This window comes from Colobus angolensis, unplaced genomic scaffold (assembly GCF_000951035.1).
Source record: "Colobus angolensis palliatus isolate OR3802 unplaced genomic scaffold, Cang.pa_1.0 Scaffold282, whole genome shotgun sequence".
Classification (NCBI taxonomy): Eukaryota; Metazoa; Chordata; class Mammalia; order Primates; family Cercopithecidae; genus Colobus; species Colobus angolensis.
Window position 1 is genome coordinate 101,486 of NW_012116066.1, and position 18,482 is coordinate 119,967.

General features: G+C 46.7%; 1 protein-coding gene across 2 annotated transcripts in view; it reads right to left on the minus strand.

The window, feature by feature from the left end:
- Window positions 1-18,482, minus strand: part of AKAP14 (A kinase (PRKA) anchor protein 14) — a 51,715-nt gene that overhangs the window by 4,017 nt on the left and 29,216 nt on the right. The window contains exons 3-5 of one of the 2 annotated variants that reach the window (XM_011948668.1): window positions 13,465-13,643; window positions 13,273-13,364; window positions 2,092-2,271 (exon numbers count right to left, since the gene is read on the minus strand). In XM_011948668.1, the coding sequence (XP_011804058.1) occupies window positions 2,092-2,271; window positions 13,273-13,364; window positions 13,465-13,633 (441 nt within the window). In that variant the 5' untranslated portion in view covers window positions 13,634-13,643. The remainder of the gene's footprint in view (window positions 1-2,091; window positions 2,272-13,272; window positions 13,365-13,464; window positions 13,644-18,482) is intronic. The other variant, XM_011948669.1, reaches the window with a different exon arrangement.

Here is an 18,482-nt window from a genome sequence, read left to right on the forward strand (position 1 = left end):
CATGCACCACCATGCCCGGCTAATTTTTGTATTTTTAGTAGAGATGGGGTTTCACCATGTTGGTCAGGCTGGTCTCGAACTCCTGACCTTGTGATCCGCCCGCGTCAGCCTCCCCAAGTGCTGGGATTACAAGCATGAGCCACCGCGCCTGCCCTTGGAAAGTTTTAAACAGAGGAATAGGCCAGGCGTGGTGGCTCACACTTGTAATCCTAACACTTTGGGAGGCTGAGCCGGGTGGATCACTTGAGCTCAGGAGTTCAAGACCAGCCTGTGCAACACAGCAAGACCTTGTCTCTACGAAAGCTAAAAAAAAAAAAGCCAGGCGTGGTGGTGCATGCCTGTAGTCCCAGGTACTTGAGGGGCTGAGGCAGGAGGATAGCTTGAGCCCAGGAAGTAGAGGCTGTAGTGAACCCTGATCAGGCCACTGCCCACCAGCCAGGGTGAGAAAGTGAGACCCTGTCTCAATAAGTAAGTAGATAGATAGATAGATAGATAGATAGATAGATAGATAGATAGATAGATAGATAGACAGACAGATGTAGATAAAACAGAGGAATGACAGAAATTTGTTTTACAGCCAGGTGTGGTGGTTCATGCCTGTAATCCCAGCGCAAAGTTCGCTGGGCATGGTGGTGTGCACCTGTAGTCCCAGCTACAAGGAAGGCTGATGTGGGAGGATCACTTGAGCCTGGGATGTCAAGGCTTCAGTGAGCTCTGATTGTACCACTCTACAACCTGGATGACAGAGCGACTCTGTCTTAAAAAAAAAAAAACGAGAGAGAGAGACAGAGAGAGAGAGAGAGAGAAGTTTGAGAAGCCCTTTTGGAAAATTTTAAACACAAAAGTGACAAATTTGTTTTACAGCTGGGCTGGTGGTTCACACCTGTAAGTCCAGCACTTTGAGAGGCTGAGGCAGGATAGCCTGAGGCCAGGAATTCAAGACCACCCTGGGTAACAAAGCAAGATACCATCTCTTAAAAAAAAAAAGAAAAAAAGAAAAAAATTTGTTTTACAAGACTCACTTAGGCTGGCTGCAACATTGAAAAGAGACATGATGAGGGCAAGGGTGGAAGCAGAGAGACTGATTAGGAGGCTATTGACATAATCTTGGTGAGAGAGGATGGTGTCTTGGACCAGAATGGTAGAAGTGGAGTAGTAAGAAATAGTTAGGGGGCCAGGCGCGGTGGCTCACGCCTGTAATCCCAGGACTTTGGGAGGCCGAGGTGGGTGGATCACTTGAGATCAGGAGTTCGAGACCAGCCTGGCCAACATGGTGAAAACCCATCTCTACTAAAAATGCAAAAATTAGCCAGGCATTGTGGCGCACGACTGTCATCCCAGCTACTTGGGAGGTTGAGACAGGAGAATCACTTGAACCCAGGAGGTGGAGGTTGCAGTGAGCCAAGATTGCACTACTGCACTCCAGCCTGGGCAATAAGAGTGAAACTCTATCTCAAAAAAAAAAAAAAAATTGTTGGATTCTGGATATATTTTTGAAAGTAGAGCCAATAGGATTTCCTAATAGATTAGATGAGGGATATGAGAGAAGAGTCAAGGATGACATCAAGGATTTTGGCCCTTAACTAAGATGAAGACTGCAACTAGATAGGCTTGGAAGGGAAAATCAGAAGTTCAGTTTTACATGCAATATATTAGATGTTTATTAAACATTCACGTGGGACGGGTCTGTGTTAGAGAAACAAATTTGGGGATCATAAGCTCTAGGTGGCATTTAAAGCTATGAGACTGGATGAGATAACCACAGAACAGAGTATAGAGAAGAGGTCCAAGGTCTGAGTTTCAGGACATTCCAACATGAAGAGGTTGGTATAAGGCAAGGAAACTACCAGTAGAGGCGGACTGTGAAGGGATGGTCAGTGAGGCAGTAGGAAAATCAGGAAAGTATGTTGTTCTAGAAGCCAAATGGAAAGTTTCATGGAGCGGGCAGTGATCAGCTACGGCAAGTGCTGTGCATAGGCCAGTGAGATAAGGACAGAAGTATGACTATTAAATTTTGTAAAAATGGGATTATTGATGACCTTGACAAGAGAAGTTTCCATTCTCACTGAAGAGAGAAAAAGAAGAACTTACCGGCGGTTTGGTTTTGGAGACCTTCATGGTAAAGTAGGTACCAGCAGAGATTTGTGCTACAGGTAGCTCAGCAGTTGAGATACTCCAGTGTACATAGTAGATGTATAGGAAGCTGTGAATTAAGTCTTTCCTCTCTATAAACTCTACGCCGTGTGCCCAGCATTTTTTAGAAACACACTTCTGTTTCATAGAAAAAAGAAAAAGCACACAGAAAAAGAAAAGCTTTCTGTTCAAGTCCTGTAGATAAATGCAGCAAGGCTGGGTGCAGTGGCTCATGCCTGTAATCCCAGCACTTTGGGAGGCCAAGGCAGGAGGATTGCTTGAGGCCAGGAGTTCCAGACCAGCCCGGGCAATGTAGCAAGACCCTATCTCTACAAAACAAATTTAAAAATTAGCCAGGCATGGTGGTACGCACCCTTAATCTCAGCTACTGGGGAGGCTGAGGCAATAGGATTACCCGAGTCCAGGAGTTTGAGGGTGCAGTGAGCTGTGATTGCACCACTACACTCCAGTCTGGGTGACAGAGCAAGACCCTATCCCTAAAAAAACGAATAAATAAAAATAAAGGATAAGTGTGGCATATAACATTGGCGTTACAGTTCTGTTCTGGAGTCTGCTCCTTTTTTGTTTGTTTGTTTTGGAGATGGAGTCTCTGTTGCCCAGGCTAGAGGGCAGTGGCATGATCTCGGCTCATTGCAACCTCTGCCTCCCAGATTCAAGCACTTCTCCTGCCTCAGCCTCCCAAGTAGCTGGGATTACAGGCGTACGCCACCACGCCCGACTAATTCTTTTTGTATTTTTAGTAGAGACGGGGTTTCACCATGTTGGTCAGGCTGGTTATGAACTCCTGACCTCAAGCGATTTACCCACCTCAGCCTCCCAAAGTGCTGAGCCACTGCACCTGGCCACTCCTAATATTTTTTATTGGAGTCATACTAGGGTCAGTACCCAATTATCACCATGGGTGGAGGAGAGAAAAGGTTAAGCTGAAATGAAACAAATGAAGAATGAAAACATCAGTTGAGATTGAACCTTGGACTGTAGGGACACACATTGATTGATTGATTGATTGATTGATTGAGACACAGCCTCACTTCTTCACCCAGGCTGGAGTGCAGTGGCACAATCTTGGCTCATTGCAACCTCTGCCTCCTGGGTTCAAGCGATTCTCCTGCCTCAGCCTCCCAAGTAACTGGGATGACAGGCATGCACCACCATGCCCAGCTAATTTTTGTATTTTTGATAGAGATGGGGTTTCGCCATGTTGCCCAGGCTGGTCTCAAACTCCTGAGTTCAAGTCTTCCACCTGCTTTGGCTTCCCAAAATGCTGGGATTACAGGCGTGAGCCACCACGCCAGCAAGGACACACACTTTGATGTCTAAGTGTACATACACACAGATGTTGCTTCAGACCCCCTTACAGGAGGCAGGTTCAATTAATTGGAAAATAATTAGAAAGTGATTAGAACACTTGTTCTGCTCACCCCAGGAGACCTAAATGTGTGACTGGAAAGTAACGAGGCTGACTTTAGCCATTTGTGAAAATCCAGCTCACTTAATTGTAGCCATAGGTGGTATATAAAATAAGTTCAGGGAGGCAATAGAATAATCCACGTCCTACAGAAAGGAGGGATTCCTTGTTTGCATCCTTAGAGAAGCTTCCCCCTTTTCTTTTTAAAATTTTATTTTATTTATTTATTTATTTATTTATTTATTTTAGAGACCAGGTCTTGCTATGTTGTCCAGGCTGGCCTTGAACTCCTGGGCTCGAGCAATCCGCCTGCCTTAGCCTACCAGAGTGCTGGGATTACAGACATGAGCCACCACTCCCGGGCGCTTCCCCCTTTCAAGGCACAAATCTTCGCAGTGATGAGAGTTGAGAAACAAAGTATTCCTTGGGATGTCTCCTTTGGGCCTATTCTTGGAGTTGAGATGGGAATACAGTCCCACCGCTGCGGATTCTAATACATAGGGCCAACCTTTTCGATCCACAGTTGGTTAAATCCATGGATGGGGGACCGACTAAGGGACTTGAGCACACGTGGATTTTGATATGCATGGGGGGTCCGAAAACATATTCCCCTGCAGATATGGAGAGCCAACTGTACACAACTAAAGTTAACTACATTATTGAAAGTAGCATTTAGGCTGGGCACGGTGACTCATGCCTGTAATACCAGCACTTTGGGAGGCTGAGGTGAGCGGATCACTTGAGGTCAGGAGGTTGCGGTGAGCCAAGATCATGCCATTGCACTCCAGCCTGGGCAACAAGAGTGAAATTCTGTCTCAAAAAAAAAAAAAAAAAAGGAGCATTCGTTCAGTTCTTCATTCCTTCCTTCCTTCCTTAATTAATTCATCCATTTTTTATTAACCTTCAGTCATATCTATTCTACCTGAAATGTGTCTCAAATCTATCCATTCTTCTCCAGTCCCACTGCCACTGCTCTACTTCAGCTCTCAGTGTTTCTCACCTGGACTTAGGCAATAACCTATCTAGACTCTGTTGTCCTCAACCTCACTTCTCCAATCCCCCACCCACAATGAAGCCAGAGTTATTTTCCTTAAGCACAGCTTCAGTCATATCTGCTCGGCTCAAAAACCTCCCTGGGCTGGGCGCAAGCTTGGTGGCTCATGCCTATAATCCCAGCACTTTGGGAGGCTGAGGCAGGCAGATCACCTAAGGTTAGGAGTTCGAGACCAGCCTGGCCAACATGGTGAAACCCCGTCTCTACTGACAATGCAAAAATGAGCCGGGCGTGGTGGTGGGGGCCTGTAGTCCCAGCTACTTCTCTACATTCTCAGAGGCTGAGGCATGAGAATCCCTTGAACCCAGGAGGCGGAGGTTGCAGCGAGCTGAGATCACACCATTGCACTTCGGCCTGGGCGACGAGCAAAACTCCAACTCAGAAAAAAAAAAAAAAAAAAAAGCAACTTCTCGCAGCTCCCCATTGCCTGCCAAACAAAATGAAAATGTTTCACTGTGTCATTTAAGACCTCCCACAATGGCCAGGCGTAGTGTAATCCCAGCACTTTGGGAGGCTGAGGCAGGAAGATCGCTTGAGCCCAGGAATTTGAGACTGCAGTGAGCTATGATCGTGCCACTGCACTCCAGGCTGGGCGACTCCTTGTCTCAAAAAAAAAAGTTTCATGTCACATTTTTCTCAACAAAATGCTCATATTCCCATCAAACTATAACTAGCACTATTCCCCACATTTACACCATGCTTTTGATCCGGCTGTTGTAATTTCTTGAGAAGCTTCTCTCTATCACCTACTTGATAAATTCTGTTTTCAAAACTACCATCTCCAAGAAGTCTTTCTGATCCCTCTTCCAACCAGATGTGACTTCACACCCTTTCCCTTTGAACACTGGTGGAATTTGTTTTCTGCCTCTCTTATGGCACTTGAGACTTCCCCCCCCATAGTACAGCCATAAGGAACTGTCTGTGTTGTAGTCTCCATATTAAAAATTTTCTTTTCTTTTTTTTTGAAACAGAGTCGCACTCTGTCACCCAGGCTGGACTGCAATGGCACCATCTCGGCTCACTGCAACCTTCGCCTTCCAAGTTCAAGCAGTTCTCCTGCCTCAGCCTCCCTGAGTAGCTGGGATTACAGGCACCCACCAGCACACCCAGCTAATTTTTGTATTTTTAGTAGAGACAGGGTTTCACCATGTTGGTCAGGCTGGTCTTGAACTCCTGACCTCAAGTGATCTGCCTACCTCGGCCTCCCAAAGTGCTGGGATTACAGGCGTGAGCCACCGTGCCTGGCCAATATTAAAACATTTCTAACAGGGCTGACTTATCTGTAAGGCATAGTAGGCTCAATACCTACGGCCCACATAAAAATGTGTTCATTTCTTTTAAAATTAGAAGAAAAAGGCCAGGCACAGTGGCTCACGCCTGTAATCGCAGCACTTTGGGAGGCCGAGGAGGGCGAATCACCTGAGGTCGGGAGTTCAAGACCAGCCTGACCAACGTGGAGAAACCCAGTCTCTACTAAAAATACAAAATTAGCCCAGTGTGGTGGCACATGCCTGTAATCCCAGCTACTCGGGAGGCTGAGGCAGGAGAATCGTTTGAACCCAAGAGGCAGAGATTGTGGTGAACCGAGATCGCACCATTGCACACAAGCCTGGGCAACAAGAGCAAAACTCTGTCTCAAAAAAAAGAAGCAGAAAATATGAATTTTAGGGTCATGATTATATTCATCTTTATACCAGTGCTGTCTTCAGTTTTTCTGTATTTTGAGGGAGAAAGGGGCCTACAAAGGGAAGAGTGCCTAGGGCCCACAGAAGTCAAAATGCATCCCTGATTCCTGGCACAGTGCCTTGGATTTCACAGGTATTCAACAAATTCAATTCAACTGAACCTCCTTGGGCTGGCTCTCGGGGCACCAGAAGCTTCTGAATCAAAGAAGAGCCTGAATTAAGGTGAAGGCTTACAGAAGGAAGGAATTGGGAGAGTCTAACAAATCCCAGTAATGTGGAGAGGGAGTACAGGAGGAGACATCAAAAAGATTTCAGGCCCTCCTTTAAAAAAAATGTAGGCTGGCCTTTTGCCTCAGCTTATTTCAAACTTGTACCCAATTGGCTGTTTCAGTCCAGAGAGGAGCACTGGACTCGAGATTCCTTGAGATCAGGAGCTGTGCATTCTTTCATGTATCATTATTCCTTTTTTCTGAGACAGGGTCTTACCCTGTCACCTACACTGGAGTGCAGTGGCACGATCATGGCTCATTGCAACCTCCCCAGGTTTAAGTGATCCTCCCACCTCAGCCTCCCAAGTAACTGAGACTACATACAGGCATGCACCACCACACCTGGCTAATTTTTGTATTTTTTGTAGAGATGGGGGTCTCCCTATATTGCCCAGGCTGGTCTTGAACTCCTGGGCTCAAGTGATCCACTGGCCTCGGCCTCCCAAAGTCATTATTCCTTCCTTTTTTTTTTTTTTTTGAGACAGAGTCTGTCTGTCTTCCAGGCTAGAATGCAGTGATGTGATCTCAGCACACTGCAACCTCCGCCTCCTGGGTTCAAGCGATTCTCCTTCCTCAGCCTCCCAAGTAGCTGGGATTACAGTTGCTCACCACCACGCCCAGCTAATTTTTGTATTTTTAGTAGAGATTCAGGCTGGTCTCGGACTCCTGACCTCAGGTAATCCACATGCCTCGGCCTCCCAAAGTGCTGGGATTATAGGCATGAGCCACCACGCCTACCCCCAAAATCATTACTCCTTTTAATGAAGGGGCCCAACAGTCAACCTCTTATGGCTCATTGGAGCATGCCCTTTTTTGTGTTTTTTTTTTTCCTAGATGAAGTCTTGCTCTGTCATCCAGGCTGGAGTACAGTGGCGTGATCTCAGCTCACTGCAACCTCCACCTCCTGGGTTCAAGTGATTCTTCTGCCTCAGCCTCCCGAGTAGCTGGGATTACAGGTGCACACCACCACATTTGGCTAATTTTTGTATTTTTAGTAGAGATGGGGTTTCACCATGTTGGCCAGGCTGGTCACGAACTCCTGACCACAGGTGATCCACCTGCCTCAGCCTTCCAAAGTGCTGGGATTACAGGCATAACCAACTGCACCCAGCCAGAGCATGCCTTTTTTTTTTTCAGCTGTTCTATATTACTCAATATACTTTTCTAGCCCTAATGTTTAATCTGTCACACAATCACAGACTTTATAACATTGAATTGGTCCCTAGAGATAATCTAATGCAGCCCTTCACTTTGCAGATGAGGATACCAGTGCCTAGAAGTGGGTAGGGACAGTCTAACACAATAAACTGGGACTGGTACCCAGGACTCCTGAGCAGCCTGCTCAGTGCTTTCTCCACCCCACCAGAAGCCTCAGTTCTAAGAGTCTCTTCTTCTCAGCTTGGCTCTTAGTGGATTTTCCCCCCTTTTGTGAATGAAGGCAGTCTTACACATGACATTAAATTTAACTATTTTCATCAGGCGAATCTCCTCCCATTTTTATCCGTGTGCAGGCAGCAGACTTTTATGTAACAGCAGTGAGTGTGTTTTGTGATTTTTACATAATACTGCTTCATATACTCACTTCTAGGAAACAGTATGTCACTGTACTACTCGATCATGGATGGCTTAGCCAGCTACATACTACTGGACACTCAAAATCAACAGACAACTGGAAGTATATGCATAAGGCAAAAAACAATGAAAAAAAAAGTCTATGCACAAAACTGTTATCCATGGTAAGTGACCTTTGGGGTAACAGAAAAGGGTATTATGGGTAATTTCATTTTCTAATTTGTATCTTTTTGCTCACTGGGCATTTTTTTTCACTGGGCATTTTTTATAGTGTTTTTTTTTATTATAAAAGTAATTTTAACTGTGTGAGGTGATGGGCATTCTCTGATTTTTCTTTTATAAGGAACCCATTTGTATATTCCTGTTGCCAGATTGTGTTCCTGAAGAGAATGAACCAACTTTGCCATTGGCAATGTGTAAGTGTTTCCTCCCCACAACTATACCATCCTTCTTCTTTCTTCCCCCCGCCGGCCCCGATGGAGTCTTACTCTGTTACCCAGGCTGGAGTGCAGAGGTGCGATCTCAGCTCACTGCAACATCCGCCTCCCAGGTTCAAGTGATTCTCCTGCCTCAGCCTCCCAAGCATCTGGGATTACAGGTGCATACCACCACACCCAGTTAATTTTTTTGTATTTTTGTAGAGACAGGGTTTCACCATGTTGACCAGGCTGGTCTCAAACTCCAGACCTCAAGTGATCCGCCCGCCTTGGCCTCCCAAAGTACTGGGATTACAGGCGTGAGCTACCGCGCCCGGCCTGTACCAGCCTTCTGATACCAGGTTTAATTATTCATATTCACATTGTAGTACCTTAAAATCATTTGAATTTATATTTTTAAATAATAATAAAAGTCTGCATTATTTTTGTCATCTAAAGTACTTTTCCTGGGTCAGTAGAAGCTGATGAGAAAAAACAAATAAGAAAAAAAAAGTACTTTTCCTACTATGGTGCAAAGAATATATCAGATAGAACTGACTGGGTGCAGTGGCTCACACCGGGTGCAGTGGCCACTGCCAGTGACTGGCAGTAATCCCAGCACTTTAGGAGGCCGAGGCAGGAGGACCACTTGAGGCCAGGAGTTCAAGACCAGCCTGAGCAACAAAGTGAAACCTCATCTCTACAAAAAACTAAAAAATTTACTCAGCCATGGTGCTATGTACCCATAGTCCTAGCTACTCAGGAGGCTGAGGCAGGAGGATCACTTGATCCCAGGGGTTTGAGGCTGCAGTGAGCCGAGATTGTGCCACTGCACTCCAGCTTGGGCGACAGAGCAAGACTCTGTCTCAATAAATAAATAAATATTTTTTTAAAAAGAATATATCAGGCCGGGCGCAGTGGCTCATGCTTGTAATCCCAGTACTTTGGGAGGCCGAGGTGGGCAGATCACTTGAGGTCAGGAGTTCAAGACCAGACTGGCCAACATGGTGAAACCCCATCTCTACTAAAAATGCAAAAATTAGCCAGGCACAGTGGCATGCACCTGTAGTCCCAGCTACTCGGGAGCCTGAGGCAGGAGAATCCCTTGAACCCAGGAGGCAGAGGTTGCAGTGAGCCAAGATGGGGCCACTGCACTGTAGCCCTGGGTGACAGAGCAACGCTCTGTCTCACACACACACAAAAAATACATCAGACAGACATGTGATCATAACTTCATTTTGCTGCTCAATCAGAAAGAGGTTGGGCAATTTGTGCAAAGTTCTCATCTTTTAAATGGGTACACTGATATACCTACACACAGTTTTGTTGTGAGGATTAAACGAGATAATGCATGATGATGTGCACTGCAGTGCTTAACACATAGCAGTACTCAGTAAATGGCAACTCTTAATTTACCATCCCCTGATGTGTAGTGGACCCTGGGAAATTGGCAATAAGCTTGAGAAAGCTCTCCACCAGAAATGCCTCACACTTTGGCCGGGTGCCGTGGCTCACGCCTGTAATCCCAACACTTTGGGAGGCTGAGGTGGGTGGATCACCTGAGATCAGGAGTTCGAGACCAGCCTGGCCAACATGGTGAAACCCTGTCTCTACTAAAAATAAAAAATAAATTAGCCTGGCATGGTGGCAGGTGCCTGTATTTTTGGCTACTCGGGAGGCTGAGGCAGGAGAATCACTTGAACCCAGGAGGTGGAGGTTGTAGTAGGCCGAGATCGCACCATTGCACCCCAGCCTGGGTGACAAGAGTGAAACTCCATCTCAAAAAAAAAAGGGCTGGGCACGGTGGCTTATGCCTGTAATTCTAGCACTTTGGAAGGCTGAGGCAGGTGGATCACGAGGTCAGGAGATCGAGACCATCCTGGCTAACACGGTGAAACCCTGTCTCTACTAAAAATACAAAATATTACCCAGCGTGGTGGCGCACGCCTGTAGTCCCAGCTACTCGGGAGGCCAAGATAGTAGAATCACTTGAACCTAGGAGGCAGAGAGTGCAATGAGCCAAGATCGCGCCACTGCACTCCAGCCTTGGTGACAGAGTGAGACTCCATCTCAAAAAAAAAAAAAGAAAGAAATGCCAGGCATGCTGCATTAGTGGGGCTGGGAACAGGGCGATTTTATATCATGAGCTAATATAACATATTTAGCTTTTCAGTCATTTACTTTTTAATTGTCTCTATTTTCACAACAGCCCTACAAAATAGGTAAGACAAATCCTTTGACCTGGCTCTTCATCTGTGAAGAAATATGGTAATGCAATAATAAATCCCTTCATGTATTCAACACAGAGTTATTGAGCATCTGTGTACCTGACATTGCTAGGGGCTGGGAACAGAGCAGTGAACAGAAACCTGTCCTCATAGACCATATGGTCTGGTGGTGGAAGACAGGCAGTAGTACAAGTAAATAGACTCTAGTATCTTAGGCAGAAAGAAGTGCGAAGGGAAAATGAGTCAGAGAAGTGGAGAGGGTTGTGATTTTAGATGAAGTGGCCAAGAAAAGCCTCAATGAGCAGGTGATATTTTTTAACAAAGATCTGAAGGGAGGTAAAGCAGTGAGCCATGGGTATATATCTTAGGGGAGAGGGTTCCAGGCAGAAGGAACAACAAAAGCAAGGGTCCTGACAGGGGAACATGCCTGGCAGTCGAGGAACAGCAAGGAGGCAAGTGTGGCCGAGGGAAGAAGGTAAGAGTGGGGAAGGAGTGATGGGAGCTGAACCATAAGTTCGGAGGGGAAAGGGAACTCAGATCATATTGGGCCTTATAGACCATTGTCACGACTTACTCAGAATGACCAATGGGATGTGCAAGGGAAATTTTTCCTACTTGCTATGTGTTCCATTCTAGTTTGATTCAGGAACCCTGAGGGCAGTAGGCAGGGGCCTTTGCCCAACCCCAAATGGAGATGTGCTCCACAGCAGGAAGGCTCAAGAATAATTTGCACCATTCATCTTCACTATGCTCAAGATACCCCTCCTAATGAGAACGGTGAGTGGTGTCCATTGGAACATAGAGGGAGTGGAGCCAAAAATCCCTGACTTTTCCTCCTTCACACCTGACCAGGCCTTCCTAAGGCCTGGGAAACTGCCCTGAGGGCTGTAGGCTTTGAGGAGCTGGCCTGGGGAACAGAGACAGCTGGAACTTTTCCCAGGGGTAGAGGAGTTCGCCTCCACCAATTTCAACTGGTCTCTGTTCCATAGAAGCACAATGAGAAGGATTTCAAGCCATTCTTTCTTTCTTTTTTTTTTTTTTTTTTTCTGAGACAGGGTCTTACTCTGTCACCCAGGCTGACCGCAGTGGCGCAATCACAGCTTACTGCAGCCTTGACCTCCTGGGCTCAAGTGATCCTCCCACCTCAGCCTCCTGAGCGGCTAGAACTATAGGTGCATACTACCACGCCTGGCTAATTTTTTTTTTATTTTTTATTTTTTGAGATGGAGTCTTGCTCTGTCGCCCAGGATGGAGAGAGCAGTGGTGTAATCTCGGCTCATTGCAACGTCTGCCTCCTGGGTTCAAACGATTCTCCTGCCTCAGCCTCCCAAGTAGCTGGGATTACAGGCACCCACCACCATGCCCAGCTAATTTTTGTATTTTTAATAGAGACAGGGTTTCACCATATTGGCCAGGCTAGACTTGAACTCCTGACCTTGTGATCTGCCTGCCTCGGCCTCCCAAAGTGCCAGGTTTACAGGCATGAGTCACTATGCCCGGCCTAATTTTTTAGCTTTATAGAGATGGAGTCCCACTATGTTGCCCAGGCTGTGTCAAACTCTTAGGCTCAAGTGATTGATTCTCCCATCTTGGTCTTCCAAAGTGCTGGGATTACAGATGTGAACCACTGCGCCTGGCCTAAGCCATTCTCCTTTATTCACTCACCAGTTACACAAAGTAATCCAGGGCCTTCTCAGCAAAGCTGCCAGGATGAGCAGAGTCAGAGTCAGACACAGGCAGAAAAACAAAGGAATTCATGGGATTGTACATCCCATGAATTGTACATCTTACTATGCAGGCAATAATATATTCCAAAGCCAAATTAAAAAGTCTTTTGGGCCGGGCGCGGTGGCTCAAGCCTGTAATCTCAGCACTTTGGGAGGCCAAGGCAGGAGGATCCCTTGAGGCCAGGAGTTTGAGGCCAGCCTGGGCAACATAGCGAGGCCCTGTCTCTACAAAAAATTAAAAATTAGCCAGGTGTGGTGACACACGCCTATCTACTCGGAAGGCTGAGGTGGGAAGATTGCTTGAGCCCAGGAGTTCAAAGCTGCAATGAGCTAGGATCGAGCCCCTGCACTACAGCCTTGGTGACAGAGTGAGACCCTGTTTCTAAAAAAAAATAAATAAAATAATGGTGGTGGAGAACTCCTATTTTGGACGAGCATCTCCCTCCTTAGGCCACTAGGCCCCCCATTTAATGCACTAGCATGGACAAATTACTTCAGTAGGAAGAGCAGATTTTCCCAGGGAAATGTAAGGTTAAAATGATACAGACACAGGGAAAATGATTGTGATTGTGCATTGCACCTTCAAAGACTATCCCACCTTGATTTTGGAACTGAGATAGAGACGATGTTTACTTATTCTAGTCACCCCCTTTGATACCATCTCCTAGATTTTCCAGACTTCAAACTTTTGGTCTGCTGAGAGTCTCTTTATTGTTCTTCACACTGGTGTACCATGCTGGAGTGGTCGGCCTAACTTACCGAAAAATATTCGTCAATTTGTTTACGACCCTTTTCCACAGTGAATTCACCGTGAGTCATCCACTTGATGTTTTTCAAAGGGTTTTGCTCCTCTGCAAAAAAAAAAAAAAAAGGTGTGAATTTGTTAGTTGCCCCGTAGTGTGGTGCTATATGAGACAGTTATTTAGGCATCCAAACAAACAGGATTTCTACCTTCCACAATCTTAACAGCATAACTGATGACATCCTCAACCAGAGCTAGAGCTACTTGAGTCAATTTATCCTCACAGTCCTTATCTTGTGTATTCGGCATTGTTTGGCTTGCGGCTTTGTTATCCTCATCCATTGCTTTCTGGCTTGTTGAATTTTGAGTCTCACTCATTTGCTTTTTCCTGGGGAAGAAAAGAAGTTACTCACTGCATGCATGTATGTGTACACACATGTAAACACACTCATATAAGTACAGACCATCTCTTGAAGGATCACAAGAGACAGTAAGCAGTAATTGCCTCTAGGGAGGGGATTGGGGGTTTAAGGGTAGGAGTCAGACCTGTGCCTGGCTGCTGAGATCTACTTTTCCTGAAAACCAAGGATTCTCACATTCTCAAAACCATAATGAGGCCCGGCACGGTGGCTCACGCCTATAACCCCAGCACTTTGGGAGCCCAAGGTGGGTGGATCACCTGAGGTTTGGAGTTCAAGACCAGTCTGACCAACATAGTGAAACCCGGTCTCTACTAAAAATACAAAATTAACCAGGCATGGTGGCGGGTGCCTGTAATCCCAGCTACTCGGGAGGCTGAGGCAGGAGAATGGTGTGAACCCGGGAGGCGGAGCTTGCAGTGAGCTACTGCACTCCAGCCTGGGCAACAGAGCAAAACTCCATCTCAAAAAAAAAAAAGAAAGTTGAAATAATGGAAATAATGAGCATCCTCCTATTGTGTCTGACTTTAATGGCGTTGCTTTCTGGTGTTCCACCATTAGTATGATGCTGGTTTATGGTTTGAGATGTATCACATCAAGAAAACATTCGTCTGTTCCTGTTCTAGTAAGATTTTTATCATAAATGATAGCTATAATCTTCCAGATGCCTTTAATGTGTATTAACAATGTGAAATTTTGTTACTAGGGCTGTAAACATGGGTCCATCACAGAGCTAGAAGTCTTTGCTCATTTTCAATTTTTTTTTACATCTTTTCCCTTGAGTCTTAAATCCTTTCTTTTCTTGCTACTGTTTAAGTCTTTTCCCTTATAAAAAAAATTGCTTATTTCCAGCACAGCTTTAAATTCCTTACAGGTGGCCAGGTGCAGTGGCTCGAGCCTGTAATCCCAGCACTTTGGGAGGCCAAAGTGGGAGGATTGTTTAAGTGCAGGAGATTGAGATCAGCCTGGACAACATAGCAAGTCCCCATCTCTACAAAAGTTTAAAAAATTAGCCAGGCATAGTGATGTGTGCCTGTAGTCCCAGCTTTCTACTCACAAGGCTGATGTGGGAGAATCACTTGAGCCTGGGAGGTTGAGGCTGCAGGGAGCTGTGATCTCACCACTGAACTCCAGTCTGGGTGACAGAACGAGACCCTGTCTCAGAAAAAATAAAAAATATGGCCGGGCACAGTGGCACACGCCTGTAATCCCAGCAATTTGGGAGGCCAAAGCGGGTAGATCACCTGACATGAGGAGTTTGAGACCAGCCTGGCAAGCATGGCGAAACCCCATCTCTACTAAAAATATAAAAATTGGCCTGGGCCAGGTGTAGTGGCTCATGCCTGTAATCCCAGCACTTTGGGAGGCCGAGGCAGGCGGATCACCTGAGGTCAGGAGTTCAAGATCCACCTGGCCAACATGGTGAAACCCCCATCTCTACTAAAAATACAAAAATTAGCCAGGCATGGTGGCGGACACCTGTAATCTCAGCTACTCGAGAGGCTGAGGCAGGAGAATCACTTGAACCCAGGAGGCAGAGGTTGCCGTGAACTGAGATCGTGCCACTGCACTCCAGCTTGGGTGACAGAGCGAGACTCTGTCTCAAAAAATAAAAAATAAGTATGTCGCAAGCAATCCTTCCATTGGGTGGAAGGGCTACATGAAAGTGGATATCTCTCTCCAAAGGGAGCTATTTTTCTATAAATAACAGCTCTCAATTTGGGGGTGTTTAATGTGCTATGTTTCATTTAACTGTCATCACAGCCCTGTGAAAGAGTGCGCTGGGCACCTTCCATTTGCCCTTCCAAATCCACTGTCCTTGCATCTCCCCCTGTCTCCTGCCCTGGAAAACTAACTTGACCGCACCCATAAATGGTGCCCTCTGGCTTCTAGGGGGTTCCACACAATAAGGAGATCAGGAAGTCAAAATATATGTTCCTGGTGGTTTTCCCCCTGCAAGTTGGCTGATGGGTGGCTGCATGAAGTCCCCAGTGTCTTTCAGGGCAGCGCTCTCCCAGCTTCTAAGTGTGGTAAGGGTAAGCATTCTCCCCCCTCAACCTTTTAGGCCCACTGTTACTAGCCCCAGGGAGCTGCACCTTCCTCTGTTGCCCTGCACTCTGGCCACACTTTTGTAAATGTTCCCTTACTTAACCCTTCTGCAGCTGTCTTCATTTTAATACACCAACAGTTTCCTACAGAAACCCTGAGTCACAGATAGAGGGCCTATTGCTGCCATGTAAAAATGAGGAAACTGAGCTGTACACCCACACTGCCTGGCTCCACAGCCCATGCTCTCAACTGTGCTGCTCTTCTCCCTCCAAGATTCAGAAAGAGTAGTAGGGCCCTATTCACACATTTTCTTTCTTTTCTTTTCTTTTCTTTTTTTGAGACAGAGTCTTGCTCTGTCGCCTAGGCTGGAGGGCAGTGGCACCATCTCGGCTCACTGCAACCTCTTCCTCCCGGGTTCAAGCGATTCTCCTGCCTCAGCCTCCCGAGTAGCTGGGATTACAGGCGCCCGCCACCATGCCCAGCTAATTTTTGTATTTTTAGTAGAGATGGGTTTCACCATCTTGGCCAGGCTGGTCTTGAACTCCTGACCTCCTGATCCACCCACCTCAGTCTCCCAAAGTGTTGGGATTACAGGCGTGAGCCACCACGCCCGGCCTTATTCTCACATTTTCATCTAGAGTCCAGTGACCTACTAAGCTCTCTCTCTGGGAGCCTCTTTCACAAAAGGCAACTTTTTCTTTTCTTTTTTTTGAGACGGAGTTTTCACTCTTGTTGCCCAGGCTGGAGTGCAATGGCAAAATCTCGGCTCACTGCAACCTCTGCCTCCCAGGTTCAAGCAATTATCCTGCCTCAGGCTCCCAAGTAGCTGGGATTATAGGCGCCTGCCACCATGCCCGGCTAATTTTTGTATTTTTAGTAGAGATGGGGTTTCACCATGTTGGCCAGGCTGGTCTTGAACTCCTGACTTCAGGTGATCCACCTGCCTCGGCCTCCCGAAGTGCTGGGATTACAGGTGTGAGCTACTGTGCCCGGACAAAGCGCAACTCCGTTTCCTTTAGTGACATCATCATTGGTCCCAGGGGGTAGTAGATACCACAAAAGGCAACCTGGCTCCCACGGCCATCAGTTCAAGAACCACTGAGACAGCCTTCGAACATCCCTGAAATAATGTTGGCCATTGTTCATTTAAGCTTTTTTTTTTTTTTCCCCCTGTTTTTTCTCTTGAGATAGGGTCTTGCTGTGTCACCTGGGCTGGAGTGCAGTGGTGCAATCACAGCTAGCTGCAGCCTCAACTTCCTAGGCTCAAGCGATCCTCCCACCTCAGCCTCCTGAGTAGTTGGGACTAAAGGCCTATACCACCACACCTGGCTATTTTTTTTTTCTTTTGAGACAGAGTCTTACTCTGTCACCCAGACTGGAGTGCAGTGACACAATCTCAGCTCACTGCGACCTCTGCCTCCTGGGTTCAAGAGATTCTCCTGCCTCAGCCTCCTGAGTAGCTGGGATTATAGGTGTGTAAATACAAAATACACATGTTGTAAATACAAAAATATGCCCAGTTAATTTTTGTATTTTTAGTAGAGATGGGGTTTCACCATGTTGGCCAGGCTTGAACCCCTGACCTTGGGTGATCTGCCCACCCCAGCCTCCCACCGTGTCCTGCCTACACCAGGCTATTTATTTTATAGGTCTCAGTATGTTGCCCAGATTGATATTAGCATTTTTAAGCTCAGTTTGCCTCTGCCCCAGTTCCCTATTGCTGCTTAGATAGGATCATCTGCTGGAGGACACAGAGCATTTCCAGGCTGCCCACTCCAGAGCAGCCAGAGGCTAAAGGGTGGGCAGTGAGGAGCCTAAAGACCTTTAACACTAGAGAACTGACTCTCCCAATAGGCCATGCCAATTTGGCCAGAGTAACCTGCTATAAACTCTGTAAAGACAACTGCACAAAGGTTTTTGGGTAAATTGGTAATTTCAATAGACTTTGGTAAGGTAGCCATATATTAACTTGATCCTTTAGAAAATTGTCCATTTGCACCGGGTGCAGTGGCTCACGCCTGTAATCCCAGCACTTTGGGAGGCCAAGGCGGGTGGATGACCTGAGGTCGGGAGTTCAAGACCAGCCTGATCAACATGGAGAAACTCCGTCTCTACTAAAAATACAAAAAATTAGCCGGGTGTGGCCAGGTGCGGTGGGTCACACCTGTAATCCCAGCACTTTGGGAGGCCAAGGTGGGCGGATCACGAGATCAGGAGATCAAAACCATCCTGGCTAACACGGTGAAACCCCGTCTCTACTAAAAATACAAAAAATTAGCTGGGCGTGGTGGTGAGCACCTGTAGTCCCACCTACTTGGGATGCTGAGGCAGGAGAATGGCGTGAACCCGGGAGGCAGAGTTTGCTGTGAGCCGAGATCTCGCCACTGCACTCCAGCCTGGGCAACAGAACGAGACTCCACCTCAAGAAAGAAAGAAAGAGAAAGAAAGAAAGAAGGAAAGAAAATTGTCCATTTGGGGCCGGGCGTGGTGGCTCACACCTGTAATCCCAACACTTTGGGAGGCCAATGTGGGAGGATCACCTGATGTCAGGAGTTTGAAACCAGCCTGGCCAACATGGCAAAACCTCGTCTCTACTAAAAATACAAAAATTAGCCGGGCATGGTGGTGCATGCCTGTAGTCCCTGCTACTCGGGAGGCTGAGGCAGCAGAATGGCGTGAACCCGGGAGGTGGAGCTTGCAGTGAGCTGAGATCGCGTCACTGCACTCCAGCCTGGGCGACAGAGCGAGACTCTGTCTCA